At 37.6% G+C, this 16,128-nt stretch overlaps 1 protein-coding gene across 1 annotated transcript in view; it reads right to left on the minus strand.

Moving 5' to 3' along the window:
• LOC140167424 (uncharacterized) overlaps positions 1-16,128 on the minus strand; it is a 107,416-nt gene that overhangs the window by 5,425 nt on the left and 85,863 nt on the right. The window contains exons 30-36 of the mRNA XM_072190730.1: positions 13,515-13,686; positions 10,293-10,412; positions 8,446-8,721; positions 5,910-6,840; positions 5,043-5,268; positions 4,176-4,406; positions 3,573-3,747 (exon numbers count right to left, since the gene is read on the minus strand). Of these exons, the coding sequence (XP_072046831.1) occupies positions 3,573-3,747; positions 4,176-4,406; positions 5,043-5,268; positions 5,910-6,840; positions 8,446-8,721; positions 10,293-10,412; positions 13,515-13,686 (2,131 nt within the window). The remainder of the gene's footprint in view (positions 1-3,572; positions 3,748-4,175; positions 4,407-5,042; positions 5,269-5,909; positions 6,841-8,445; positions 8,722-10,292; positions 10,413-13,514; positions 13,687-16,128) is intronic.

The following is a 16,128-nucleotide window of genomic DNA, read 5'->3' on the forward strand; positions in this document are numbered from 1 at the left end:
GGTCGTTTGACAGAAAAATTGCGAAAAGTATGAAAGTGTTGGATTAAAATTCCCTTTAAAAACATAAGTTCAGAAATAACACAGAATTATAGCTTTTGCATATATATTTCAATATTTTTCATGAAATTTTATGCTAATTGTCAATAGGGTCATTTGGTGTGCTGTGAAGCCAATTGAACACACCCATCAGGCACGCATACAAAATGTATCATACTGGTGCTCCTTCAAAAGAACGGAAATTCCTAGCAAATGCCCACTTTTTTTGCTGGATGATTGCGTAATTATGTAAGGGATTACAGCTCTATACTATCACTTTATTATATTTCGGGTTGGTTCATCAACTTTTATCAATATTTACTTCAGGGCAAAATTACAAAGAAAAATAATCTAGCCTATTTGCTTGAACTGAAAATGACAGAAAAATCGTGAAGCTGATGAAAGTGTTGGATTAAAATTCCCTTCTAAAAACTTGACTCAAGTTCAGACATAACACAGAATTGAATTTTTTTGACTTATGCTCAAAATATTTTAATTATACATGTACGTTGAGCAATCATTTTTAACAAATAGATCAATAATAAAAATAATAATAATAAAAATAATAATATTGGCAAATGCCGCATATATTTCAATATTTTTTCATGAAATTTTATCCCCAATAGGGTCATTTGGTGTATGGTGTAACTTTTACTACCTCCCTCTCCCCTTAATTCTTTCTCTCATGTGAATATTTTAAAACAAAGAAAAATGTTAAGGCAAAACTTTGAAAGTTCAATTCGATTATGAAAAATAATTACCAATACAATATTCTTATCCCTTCAGTTGGCCCGCGCGCAAGTGGTGAAGGTGCTTGCTTCCAGGGTCGCTAGAAAATCTAGGTCAGGTCAACCCCCAATCTATAATAGACCGTGCGTGCGATGTGTGGGAAAGGGGAAAGTGCCGTATACCCGGGCCGTATACACGTGTTTTGATTTGATATTATAATTAGTGCCAGGATAATTTCATGAATTTAGAATACCAACGATAGATATTTAAATTCCTGGGATGATAACAACGATTTTGGTGGAATATTATCTTAATTCTTAAATATGTAGAAATGTCTCGCGAGAAGTGAGGGAAAAGCAACTTTTTTTTTTGACAATATTTGTTTATTTTATTTTGTTTAATTTTATTTAATTATGAGCGGGGGTTCAAATGACGTGCCAAAAATTGCTTGTCCCCCCCCCTGCTTAAAATTGCTTGAATGACACCCCCCCCCGCTTGCCAAAAATCTTTGCCCCCCCCTCATAATTATTGCACAGCCCTTAAAATTATGAATAATTAATGATCATGTGATCCACAGGGCCGCAAAGAAATACCCCGGGAAATACCAGGGCCTGAGAAATGCAATCAAATGAGATCGCGTATTGGGTTGTTTCGCTTGTTTCCTGGGTTTATAATCTCCCCATTCATAAAAAAATTTCATGTTGACATCGACGCAGTTGGCTTGTTCATGATTCGGTTTCGATGTCAACTAGTGGTCTCGTGGGAAGAATATTAATTATATTATTGAAAGATTTGTGGATATGATAATTATAGTAAAACATTTAAAATAGGCTAAACTACCCGGGACAAACTATCATTTGTTTTCTTCAAAACTTTCTTGTAAGGGACGCACCATTAGACTTCAAGGGGGGGGGTGGAGGAAGTTTGGGTCAGGGCAAGATTTTTTTTTTCGTCGCCAAAGGCGACAAGTTTTTTTTTTTAAATTTTCATGCATTTATACAGTTAGGTGAGGAAAGTTTTTTTTTTTTTTTTTAGTGTTGGTAGGGAAAGTTTTTTTTTTGCTCATGTAGTGGGGAAGTTGTTTTTTTCCAAAACTTCCTCCCCACCCCCTGAAGTCTAATGGTGCGTCCCTAAGTTGTATTGTATCATGCAATCTCTAGTCTTCCGATCGATCTATGATGACAAGCACACACGTGTTGTGGTATACCATCCCATCTTTGTGGACGGACATGGTATGAATGGAATGTGGTACAGCGCATGGCATATAAATCAAGCCCTAGACGGTGGCCTATACACCCTGGATGTTCTACAAAATCCATTGATTTGCACCTGAATCCTCCCGGGGGGATTTCACCGGCATAGCATGATAGAGACTTCTGTGGGAATGTTTTGACTAAGAGTTTGACTTGTGCATGCGACAAACAAGTGCGTTTCAATTAAAATGATGACAACTGGTGAAATGCTTCGAATGATCTTGTATTCTTGTTGATATGGGGAATTTTCCAACAAAGAAGGAACTTTGATCTTCTCAACACCTCTTCTTGTGTCTTTCTTGATCACTCTCTCACACGCACATACCTGGAATAAATACATACCTGGAATAAATACCGTAAATTATGAAGTATCAGAATAGGAATGAACAGCTGACAGCTCTTCAGGAAAATATGAAATCGTGAATCATGCATGTTCATGATGTTTGAATTACATCCCGGGATTTTATCGCCTCAAAGAACAAGATGGAAAGGCCTTTGATGGCAGGCCATTTATAAACGGCTATCGACATTACTTTCTGGAATAAATAGCAGCTTTTATATTTTTGATGATAGATTTAATATAGAACTAAAGGTAAGATGATTAAGTCGAATAAATGCCGTGTCCTCAGACCCACACACGGCACTCAGGACTTGCATAAATTGACTCGGCGAGAAACATGAATTTATGATGATGATGATGATGATTTTGTGGCGAAGATAGTCCGATACCGTGCGCTGGAAGGCACTCAGCTCAGGCGATCGCGAGCTCGGGATGATTTGGTGCCATGCTTGGTGAAGTTTATTTCTCTCCAACTCTGGTAGTGGCAGAATGTAATATGGGTCTATACTTTTTACAATATTTTGTCGCATAAACAAAGTGATCATCGTGAAAATTAAGCCCAATGATAAGCCTTCTGTAAATTTTCATTATGTTCTTCCATCGTGCACGGGCGGGGACTTCGTCGGGAGGTCGGCGGGGACACGCACAATTTCCCGGGGTATAGGGCCGAGACTTCGTCGAAACTTCGTCATCAAATATTGCCCCGCATTGCGGGTATTCGGTGGTGCCGTCGGGAAGGCGTCAGTTACTCGATTTTTCGAAAGCGAGTTGATGCCGACTTCCCCGTAGTGCCCCGGGTACCCAGGAGCCGGACTGCAATTGACGAATGCATTATGAAAATGACCAATTTTGCAGCAATTTTGTGCAAAATATATTGATTTTGCTCCCCTGAAATTCACTCCCTCCCCCGGAAATTCGCTCCCCTCCATGCCCCTGCCCCCAAAAGACATTCTGGTGCTGCCACTGGATTGTCTTGTCACTTTTATTTCAGTGTTTCCTCATTTTAACCCATGAGAACTACCTGCCGATTGGCCAAAATAAAATATGTGTCCAATTTTGAACCAATCAAGGAGGGTATTAATAAGATCATCTGCAAATGCAAGTTTGACCACAAATAGTTTAAAGCCTAGTCATAATTGGCAATTGAAATGAGCATTGCAAGTTATCAACCAATCAGAAATGATGTTAGATGACCAGTAGGGTTAATCACTGACCTTGTCATTTTTACAATGTTTTTTCCAAGGCTGACTCTTCTTAATTTCCATCATGATATCAATATTAGAAGGGCGTGGTGGTAGACATATTGGTTGCGGTGTATCCCATTGGTATTTCACAGGATCTTTGTGATGTACAGCTGCCTTATGTAGTTTCCTTAACATGGCACATTGTCTACATCAGAAATAAAGATGGCAAAATTAGGGTTAGATGAGACCCAAGGTGCTTTATCCACTTTAAGCAATATTGCAACATTTGCATGTATTTGTATTTCTTTTCACAAAATGTTAGTTGTCACTGTCAGCCTGCCGTCAGCCTGCCATTAGCCTTTTTGAGATATGGTGGACACCATAGGATGGCACTGTATGAAATGGGTAAAGTCTTTTGAATTTGCTGGGTTTGACCCATATTGAAGACTGCCCTCCTATTGTGTACGCCATATCTCGAAAAGGCTAATGACTCTGCCATAGAAACCTATTATATCTAGGATCCAAAAGGATTCATTTTTTACCATTCTTGCCCTAATTTTATCAAAAAAAATCCAAGAAAACAGTTTACCCCCTGCCAGCCTCCCCTCTCCCTCAGTCACACCCCAAACCTACCTTTTATTTTCATCCAGAGCTCTCATCTTGTACAATGATGGAAAGAGTAAGTGCTGTTGAAGCCACAACTTTTGCACTTCCTTGTTAGTGTTTTTACTTGTTTTTGTCATGTTACTTGTTGCCATAGAAGTCCTCATTTGATCCCCAGAATCCATGACTGTGGCATCCTCCTTGGTAGTTTGTGTTGTCCAAGTGAACTGTAGCTTACCAAATTCAGTGACACCAAAATCCCTGTAAATATGCCAATGGGTTACATTATAATGCACAATTTCTAACCAGCTTTGGGACTTGTTTTGACTTTTAAATTTCCAGTGTAAAAGCTTGTAAATGAATACACCTGAAATGAACTTTAAAATGACACAAACAAAAAATATTTTATGTAATATGATTTGAAATTCAAGTATACAGCACCGCAAGTCATCATGGCCCACCATACAAACTTTGAAGTTAATTGGCTGTTGCCTCTACTATGCAGTGGAGTGGATTTATACCTTTTTGGACCAGATGGCCATCCATCCATCCAGATCATACTTTGGAGTCGTGGGTGTGGGGGTGTGGGTGGGGGGGGCAAGAATGCACATTACCTTGGTTGTACAGGGCCACCAAAGTACACACAAAATTACAATTATAAAGCTATAATTGGCAAAAATGAAGACAATATTGAGGCCTAAAGCCAATGCAAAGGAAGATGTACATAACAACTTGTGGTTAATTCTGTCCGGTATTTCAAGCCAGGTGGAAATTTCCCCCTCCTCCATCCGTACACTTCTATCCCCACACTAGAGAGGTGTCTGTCACCCCACACCCTGGCATGAGACAAACTATTAGGAGGCACTACTGATATCCTCACACAATTGATCCTCTCACCTGTTATTAGCTATGTCAAGACCTGGCTTCTCATCCTCTATCCCATCCTTACTTGCAAGTGCAATGGTGTATACTAATCTTTCATCTGTGTCTCCAGGTACCAGTTTGACATCACTAGGAATGCATTTGATTGGTGCAAATTTGCTCCTCTGGCCTATACTCTGGTCTTTGTGTCTCTTTTCAGAATGTTCCAGCAGTGGTTGAAGGTACAAATCTCTCCAGTTTTCTATTGTAAGAAAATAAAATAAAATACAGATGAGTAAAATGCTTAGCCTTTCAACAAGGTTTTCCCTGGAGCCCTGTAGTGGGAGCGACAACCTATCCAAGCACAATTTTTGACCAAAATGTAGGTTTTAAAAGTCAAAACCTCAAGTGTTCCCTAGCAATATTTTTCAAATTTTATGTCATTAAATGAAAGAGCACACTTTAATATATTGTCCATTATACTAGCTTCATTTCAATGAGCAATGACCAATTCTCTTTAAATTGCAAATCTTGTGCAAAAAGTTACTATTTTCGCCTGTTTTGTCATAAATTTATGATTGAAAATTCAATGAATTATGACTTTGCTAAAGAACGCTTACAAATTGATATGCATCCTTTGGCTGCCATGATTTTCTTGCATCCTTTAACCATTGTCAAATCTTTTCCCCCAGGAATGTCACTTTTCCCCTTTTTTACCCCACCCCTCTCCGGGGTCAATTTTTTTGTCATATTATTAGTCATTTTATTGATATTGTTCTTTGCTGTCCCAATTTTATCCCTGGACATTTTTTGTTGGGGCAGGGGGAATATCCTAGCACACTACTGGCTATTTCAACCCAACTAAAGTTGATTAATTGGGACAAAAAATGCATATCCACTCACCTGGGGCTTTTATTTCTTTCTTTATCCGAACATCAGGAAGTTCTTTCTTCACCTTTTTCTTTGTTTTCCTCTTCTTTCTTCCTTTGGCACTCTTTGCTTCAAATCTCTGTACGTTCTCCACAGTTAAACTTGATTTAGGTCTAGTAGCTGTGGCATCTTGTGCAAGGGACTCCTGGTCTGTGATGATGCCACTACTACTCATACCGCCTGTCTTGTCTGTCTTTGTCTCGGTGTCTGTGAATAGGCAACTACTATCGTACACACTTACTCCAACTCCAGATTCACTGGGAATTCCTTCCGAGGTCAACACCGTCTTTTGATTCTCTTTTTTTTCACTTAGAGAAAGATCCGACAACGTCACATCGGAGCTGGTTTCAGTTGATATATCCTCACGTTTTGCTTCAAGTTTCTCCCTCTCCGCATAATATTTGAATATGTTAGATATATTCGGCAAATTAGTTTTGACCTTCGGTTGTCTGGTGTGACTCATCATCTGCTTGTACCTCTCACGATGTTTCTGTAACTTCTCTTTCATCTCTGCGACTAAAGATTCTTTCTCTTTTGCCAACATGGCTTTCCGACCCTCCATCATGTCGGCATGAATGGTTCGGCGTCTGTCACTGGACTTCGTACTGGTGGAGCCAAAGCTTCCGGATTGGCCCATACTACCAGACTGATCTGTGCTTCCTAGACTCCGATCTGACAAGATCTGTGGTTGTCCCATACTGACATCTGACAGTCTCTTCGGTTCTTCAAATTGATCAAGAGCTTCATCATCTTCTGCTTCAAGCTCGTCTGCTGTAGGAGTGGCTTCACCAAGAGCTCGTCTTTGAGGGCGTCGTCGAGGTCTGTCTGGTTGCTGAGACATCTTTTTCATGTGTTTTGCACGCATCTGTTCTTGTCGTATTTCTTTGCGGGTTTTGATGGGATCCTTGAAAAAGGCAAATCATGGTAATCATTTTGAAATGTAATATGTAGAATGAGTAAAATCTATCTAATATACAGGGTGTCCCAATCAAAGCTTAACCCTGGTTGAACTGTCTTTTTAACATTTATAATTACGAGAGGGTGATAACAAATTTGTTTTGACCTACACAAAAACCTTATTCAGGCATGAGACTGCACTCTTCTAAAAAAAAACCCTGAAAATGTGTGTACCAAAAACAGGCTGAAGTTTAAAAAAAAAAACCTGAATTCAGTTTGACTGAAAACTGAAAATTATCATGCCTGCTTATTTTGTCATTAGCTTTATTATAAATATGTGACATGATCTTCTCCATGGGGCCAAATGAGGCATTTTTGAAAATTAGGTTAGTATTATTACCTTATACAAACATTAGGCTATCATATACCAGGGGTGTGAGAGGCCTCAGATAAAAAAAAAGAGGAAGATTACTAAAAAAACTGAAAAACAGTGTAAAATCAGGGTAAAATGCCAAATATGGGCTGAAAATAAAAGAAAACATGTAAATTTTGGCAATAAAAAGAAGCTGAAATCAGCTTTAAAACTGAACTCTCACACCCCTAATATACTAAAAACAGGTGTAGTTTACTTGGTTTTTAAATTCTGACATTTTGTGATGTGTATTTTTTGATGATTTTGTTGTTTTTTAATACATATTTTTGGTCTTTATCTCAATTTCAAATGTGCAAGCTTAGGCCCCCATGGACCAGATAATTTGTGTTTTCAATTAATATAAGGTCATCCCAAATAAATTTGACTTTTTTGAATTCACGATATAGTACAGATTTTGTGGCAAATTATTAAAAAATGGTGGGTTTTTTTTTTGGGTTTTTTTGTTGATAGTTAGGTCTTTTTAGGAAAAATGTATAGCTTCAATAAGATTAAAATTTTCATATGATGGTCGGCATTTCCTCGCAACTACATACACTTTAAAGGAGTATTTTGTGATCCTAGCATCCTCTATTTATGTCATTTTTCATTAGATATCCACGAAAAAAACCTATTCCCAAAATTTCAGCTGATTCCGATTTTGCGTTTGCGAGTTATGCATGATTATGTGTATTACACTGCTCCATAGACAATGCGTTGTAATTTCGTTCTGGTGCACCAGAGCGAAATTCAAATTTGCGATATTTTTTTGCTAAACGAATTAATCTGCAAGAAATATTTGGTACATAAACATTATGTAGCCAGAGGTATCCAGTGGTGTAAAATCTCAACTTTTTTTGGGAAAAGTGGGGGGATGAGGCTGTGGATCACGAAATGCCCCTTTAAGTACATATCAATTAATTTATAAAGTTTACTTTGAGAGGACTGTTAAAAATCAAAATTAAAAAAATATATAATTTTAATAATTTGCAAATTATATCGCAAAAAAAAAAAAAATAATCAAAATATTTGATATCAGAAGGATACTCTTCAGATTCAGAATGCAATTCGATGTTTGATGTGCCTCATGTCCAACAAAAAATACTGTGCAAACTGCAAACGTTGCTATCCGTTCCCTTGTTTGATAAAATATTTGCAAAAAGTCCACTTGTCCCCTTCATCCTTCAGTACAACTTTGCTTACCTCTTCATCTGGTACTCGAGTCACACCAATATGCTTACTGTTGTCACAAATCCACATTTGTATAAAGTCTGTTGGTGTTGCTATAGGCAGCTCGTCATCTGATGGAAACAACCTCTCCATCTCATCCCCCTCCTCCTCCTCTTCCTCTTGAAGTCTTTGCTGTAGCCTCAGTTGGTGGCCTCTCTTACCAAGGAGGTTGAGGAGGGAGTGATGTATCATAGGTCGATGGACTGGAGAGTTGGTGTATCTATCTTTTAACTCCTTGATGACTTCTCGCTTAAATAGAGTAAGTGTAAAAATACTAGGAATGAATGAAGATGAAGGAGTATGTGTGTTTATGGTAACCTACATTAATACTACAGCTCTTTTAGTATCTTTTCAATTAAAGTTTTTTCATGTGCAATCCAATTTTGGCTGCCAGAACAACTTTCCAAAATTCATTTTGTATTAGTCAATTATATGTATGCAATTATTAGGCCTGCATTAGGCCTAAAAAATTGTTTGATTGGTGTAACCTGGCCTACCCTAAAAATAAGCCTGACCCTGACCTTTTTGCAATTCCCTACCTACCTACCCTATTTTTTTATTTATGTTATATCAATCAAACAGTTTTTTAGGCCTTATTTTAAATTATTCTGGTACACATGGGCACTTGCACCTTCACTGAATATCTTATTTGATTGTAGACTCAGTTAAGGAGGCTGTGTACTCGCAGACATGCATGTAGTAAAAGTGCCATAACTTTGTAATTATTCACGCAAGACATATAAAAGTATACCTTTTTATAAAAGCAAGATATCAATAAATCTCAATATAAATACAGATTTGGTGTAAAAACAACAATTATGAAGAAAATCACAAAAAAACACTCTTTCCAAAAATTTTTGGTTTGTTTCTTTCTTAGTCTTGAGGCACCATTCCAAAATTATTTTTTTTTTAGTTTTTTGATATGGGCCTTATTTTATGAAATATTGACCATATAAGGCATCAAAATGAACTTTATAAAATTCACAAACGCCTATTTGCACAAAATGATGCCTAAAATCGGAAATAGACCAAAATATAAAAAAATGAGAAAACCGTTTCTTAAGTCGATCATGCTTTTTATGATCGACTTAAGATATAATTGCTTACCTATAAATGCTGTATTTATTGAGTTATTGTGTACCTAAATCGTCATTTTACCAAGAAAATGAACATTGAAATAAAGGTCATTGAAGTTTAAAGTGGTCACATTTTGCACTTTGATCGAAGCTCACAGGAAAATGCGGCATTTCTCGTTTTTCTTCCTTACATTACGTGAACATCGAGTAAATCCACAGCCCCTTGAGAAGTTTGGGCGAAATCTATTCATATCTTGATGTTCAAATTGGGGGAAAGAACTTGAAAAAATTCACATTTTATCAGCTAAAACAAAGCCATTTGACAGCAAGGTTTTTTTAAATTAGTGCTTCCGTGGTGCTTCCATAAGATGGGCCGCGCATGCAGATAATCGTTGCGTATGCGTAGCGTATCTGTGCGTTAACAAATTGCGCAACTACAAAACGTGATGCGTTGTTGCGCGAGTGTACCACAAAGATTTTCGTTCTTTTTAAATTGCGGAAACAAGTGAAATAGTGAAATAAAATCCATAAAATAGAGCAGTTAGAGTTAACAAATCTGGATTTTCTTTTCTTGTATTTATAAAAAACATAACAAAATAAATTTCAAAAAAGCTCAATTTTGCGAAAGAAACAATGTCTAGAGTACACAGCCATGTTAAATAAATATCTTATGCAAATTTTACGGTTTATTGCTGTTACCACCATAGTCCAGACTATTGGACAACCTGTTGGATATGGTCATACCTCTTGTACTTGGTATTGAGGAAGCATCCCAATGGTCTCTAGATAATTAACCAAACCAGTGCGTGATTTAATTCCAGCCAATCGGCTCACTGCATCCATTGCTTCTTGTCTCACAGCCTCCTACAAAATGAAGAGTTAAGGGGTTAGTGCAAGATGGTCCTATCTGCAATAGCTGCCTTATAGACATTTGACAATTTCTGCATTCTATGTTGTACACATATGAAAATAATGACACCTGGCAGCTATTAAAAATGGGGCCTTTCAACTGACCCCCTCAAATTCAATGTATCGAGGGGGTATCAAAAAGTTTAGAAATGCCCAGAAGTGAAAGAGCTATATCAATGAAATTTTGTCAGTGCAATCACTGGTCCTTATGTACACTATGCTGCAAAAATGGTCTCATAAGAATGTTTACTTTTTTTACAGGCGCTAGATGTCAGTACCTGCCTATGTAACCGCATAACCAGCAAAATGGAGAAAATTTAGGCATGTAGCATGATTAAGTTACATTTTAAGGGTAACAGTGCCCAAAAAATCTGTCACAAAATAAAAATTAATTTTTCAAAAAGCAACAGTGACAATATCACAATCACCACCGAAGATAACTTTCATTTCATCATCGATTTTCTAGGCACTGCAACCCTTCAAATGCAGGATCTTAATAACGATGCTTGCCTCAATTTTCTCAATCTTGCAGTTTATGCGCAGTAACTGGGGCAGTAGGTTATTTGCATCTAGCGTCGCCTGTAAAAAAAGTAAACATACTTATGAGACCATTTTTGCACCATAGTGTACATAAGGACCAGTGATTGCACTGACAAAATTTCATTGATATAGCTCTTTCAATTCTGGGCGATTTCTAAAACTTTTTTATATTTTCTCGTATGTGAGCTGAATGTAAACTAATTCTTTTAAGCAAAATATTGATAACTTGCATGCAAAAGAGTCATTTTAGAGTGAACATCTGATTTTTCAACCTAAATTTTTAGCCAGCAGTGATTACAATTTCTGCAGCCAATAACATGCTCTTTTTTGCAATATACCAGAAATGTTGGTCTTATGATCTGCTGTGAATCTCAAGAACAGTGCATTGTAGATGAATTATTACATAATACAGTCACATAGTAAGTTTTGATGAGCTCAATTCATATTAAATTATGCCAGTTGCGATGTGTGGTTCCCGGGGGGGTCACTCTCACACAAAAGTGCCTCCCACCCGCGTCCGAACACCTCTGAAATGCACCCTTAATGGCGAATTTTCACATAACCAAATTGCACCCCTTAATGGCGAAACACAATGTCATGCAAAATCCTACCCTAAATGGCGTAGCACATGCAAAAACCATACCCTATAAAATGGCGTCAACTGAGAAATATCTATATTGATACCCTAAGCTGCGTAAACAGGAAATGATCTAATTTGATACCCAAGGTGTCTTTTTGATGTTGCAGACATATAGATACTGAGGAAAACATGCTCAAAAGTAACAAGAATCAATTAAAAAGTGGTGATTTTGATCAAATTAGTGCAAACTCACTCAAACAATAATATTACTAACCCTAAACGTCTAAGGATTTGGCTGAAAAAGGACCCCTAAATGGCGATGCCTTCTGAAAAAGTACTTCTTTTTCAAAAAGACGTCAACGACGCTGTGTGGTGAAAAACATACCCTTTTAGACGTTTTTCTTGGACATGGGTGCGTAGCAAGTCAAGTAGTGAGTGCCCCCTCCCCCCGGTGTGGTTCTTCTTCCCCTGTAGAATGTTCATACTTTACTGCATTTACAGTGCATTTCAAATTATCTATAAAATCTACCACTGCTGCTAAATCACCATTAAAGGTCCGTGACCCGATCGACAGCATCATCCCCCCGATATTTTTCATTGTTGATGAGGTTTTGGTATCACATGATAGATACTATTTTTCTCATTACTATCCTGAAATTTGACGCTCCAAGTCGATGTATTTCCGGAAAAACTCATGAAGCACAGCGGGTTTTACAGGCTACCAATTTGTAAATACTAAAATTACTTCGGAGTTCTGGGCAGGGAATTAATTGCGAATCATCAGTCTCCTCAACAGCTACTTTGGTTTCGCGTCATACACATTCTGTGAAAGCGAACCACACTAACTGCTGAGGAGACGGTGCGCCGTATTTAATTATAAAAACTCAACGATAATCGTATTGGGCTAGATTGCTCAATTGATTAGCGCGTTATGCTTTTACCCGAGAGGTACCCGGTTCAAAACCTGGTGTCGGAAGTTGGTTTTTTTCCTCTCCATTTTTAACCCAAACTTTTTATATTCATTTGAAATGTACATATTGCAAGGGAAATATATTTTGTTTCCTTTTTTTTTTTTTTTGTTCGTAAAAAACCAAAAAAAAAACAAATATTTTCCGTTCAATACGGGCCGGGCATTGTACAGCATGTCAGCATTCGTCATACGAACGGGAATTGTTGTTGCTTGCCTGCCCAGAATGCAATTCACTTATACCAAGGTATTGGATTGCAAATTTGGCTATTTATTCACATTTGCGCTGAAAATGCTCTCGTTTTTTCACAAAGCAGCATAAAGGGGGCGATATTTGATATTATTATGTAATTTTAAAGACAATTCATATCCAAAACCAATAGGGTTACCCCCCTTTAAATAATTGATATGCTGCCCTGCTGTGATCCCTTGCACTTCAATTCAGGAGGACAAAGACGCTATTTTGGCATTTTGCCAAACTCATAACAATATGAATGGGCCATTCCAATAATGAATCATTTTGATATGTGTCATAATTTTCCAATCTTAGAAAAAAGGTTTTGACTTAGAACCTATTTTGTCCTGTATAAGGAACCCTCTCTCAAAATGGTCTAGACAGAACCGTTTTCAGGAAAATGGTTTTAAAAGGAACAAAAAAAAAAAAAAAGGTTCTATCAGCTATGTTAGCTGTACAATTTTTTGTTCTATACAGAACCTTCAAAAATGTTTTTTTTTTTTGTCAAGGAACCATTTTAAAGGGTTCTCTACAGAGCCTAAAAGGTTCTCAAACCTATAAAAATGGTTCTTTATCGAACCAAAAAAGCTGATAGAACTTTTTGGTTCCTATTAGAACCATTTGGCAGGAAAATGGTTCTTTCTAGAACCATTTTGGGAGAAGGTTACGCATACAGGACAAAAAGGGTTCTAAGTTGAACCTTTTTTCTAAGAGTGTGTAATGGGTTAGACTTACATCATCATCAGCCATTGGCATCAGCATACTCAGAATGATATTTTTACGACAAAGACCAAAACTGGCCAACGTCTTAATGGAATTAGCCCTAGCAACAGCTCTAGGACTGCTTAGTTGTGACATCAGCTTAGCAACGACAGATTCTGCTAATGTGTGATCCATTTCTAACTCTCTGAAATAGACATAAAGACAAGAGCTCTTGTGAACACAATCATCAGCCTTTGCCTAGTTAGCTCTAGTAAGGTACAACCCACTGGCAGAACTACGGGGGTGGGGGTGGTGGTGTTTGGGGGGGCAAGGGAGAATTTATGCGTGTATTTGCTTTTTATGGCAATTTTAGCAAAAATTTGTTGATTTTGCCCCCAGAAATTCACTTTGACCCCAATGCCCCCGAAAAAAATTCCTGGTGCCGCCACTGGTACTACCCTATTATGCCTAAGCTCTAATCTGAACCAGTGACACTTGGCACTTTGCTGTTGGTGCTGCATGCCTCTGCTCACCTAGAAAACAAGCAACTAGACCTCTGATGTGACTTAGTTGAACGAAGCTGCATAGCAACAATTTTCATAAAGGTGTAAACAAGCGAGTATTATAAATACTTGCATCTACACACACTTCTTCATGCAACTTGCTTAATGCGAATGCTAACACCCCAGAAATCACGCACACACTGTACGTGCAGAGGAGCAGAAGATTTAATGTTTTGCAGAAGACAGAAGATTGTCAGCAAATGAGGAAGTCTTCTGCGGGATAAGGAAGGGTTGGCAGCTCTGCTATACCATGATTACTGAATGTTCTTTAAGACGCCATATACACAGTACAAATTCACAATTTGATTTTGACTTTGGATTCATTAAGTCATTTTCATTGAAATGTAATAATAAGTTTAATTTTTATTTAGCGGACACTGGAAGGGACATGCATGAAAACACTAGCAATAAAATTTGATAGTGAAGTTGAAGTGTCTTTTGAAGTCACAACTGAATAGGAACTTTACCTGTTTATACTCTAATACTTGGCACTGAAATTGACTAAAAATTGCAATTTGATTTTGACTTATTTGCTATCAAATTTATTTATGCTTCTTACTAAATGCAACAATGATATATTTGATGATTTTTAAATTTTCTGATTTAGTAATTACTGACAATACCTTCAAAAGAGCTATAATTATGAGTTACATAATACATTGTATAACATGAACTACTGCAAAATGATTTTGAGAAAGAAAAATAGGTTTATTGACCACTTTGATTAGCTCTTGATCAGAGCCCTCGTGATATGACATAAGTCCAGTCTAGTGACTAGGATGTAAACCATGCACAAACCCTCTGATCACCAGGTCCTGAGACTGCCCCTTCCCTCTGATCACAAAATATTTAGTGACCGCTGCCAGCCAAGGGGGCATATCTAGAACAGCTCAGAGAGGGTCATAGTTTTCACAATTTGTTTTTAAGGTAACAATTTGATTGAGGACTCATATCAAGGCTGAGCTACGCTTTGATATGCCATTCTTAAACACTTGGGAACGTTTCAACTATCTTATTGGTTCTTAGCCATGTGATATGACACGATATAACACGTTTCAGCATGTACGAGTTACAATACGCGTACTCGTTATGTGAAGGTAATACCTTGTAAAATGTAGGATATAATTTGATTAAGATTTGGCATACTTATGATATTTGAATTTTAAGTTTTAAGAATGAGAATAAAGGTATTGTTTTTAGCAGCTTTAGTGCATCTATCGTCTCATAACACGGGCGACATCATTATTTTTAGCGTTGTTTTACTTAAAATAATGGTATCGCCCGTGTTATATGAGACAATAGATGCACAACAGCGGCTAAAAACAATACCTTTATTCTCTAACTAGCGGGATACCCGCGCTTCGCGCGGGTCCCCGCTAGATGAGTAAATGGGAGCGATCACTAAAACAGGAGGAATTACTGAAAAGGTAGAATCATTGAAAAGGTAAATTATTTTTTCTAAACCTGTTCCTTCTTGCATTTCCATTTAGCTTCTTTCTTTCTTTCTTTTCAGTTTCTTCTCAGACATGGGTCTAGTTCAGGGCTTCTCAACTGGCAGGCGGCGCGCGTGCCACTTGGAGTCAGTCGAAGTGGCGCACGAAGTGGCGCACGGTAATTTTAATATTTTTTTTCACATAAATCTTGAACAAAAAAGGGGTGAAAATACTCAATCTGGGCCTAAAATCCAGGAGCTTCCGGGGGCGCTGCCCCCTGGAACCCCGATAAAGCTTCACCACTGCACCGTACCCGCTATTCGCTCGCTCTAACTCACAAAGTCCTCATGCGCCCTTAACATTTTGGCACTTTATGATCACAGAAATTTTCCAGTTGGCGCTTCAAATAAACTAGTTGAGAAGGCCTGGTCTAGTTTGTTCCCATTAAAAAATTGCTATTTAGCTTGGGATTTTCCGTTTCCATGTTATTTATTTATTTAGGCCTAACCGCATTCCCATTATTTTCTAAATCTGTCCTTTCTTACGTTTCCCTTGTAGCTTCTTTTTTATGCTGCTTAGCTTGTGATTTCCCGTTTCCATGTTATTTATTTAATTCTGTTTTCATTATTTTGGCTTCATTTTTCTTATATT

The sequence above is a fragment of the Amphiura filiformis genome, chromosome 13 (assembly GCF_039555335.1).
Source record: "Amphiura filiformis chromosome 13, Afil_fr2py, whole genome shotgun sequence".
Lineage (NCBI taxonomy): Eukaryota > Metazoa > Echinodermata > Ophiuroidea > Amphilepidida > Amphiuridae > Amphiura > Amphiura filiformis.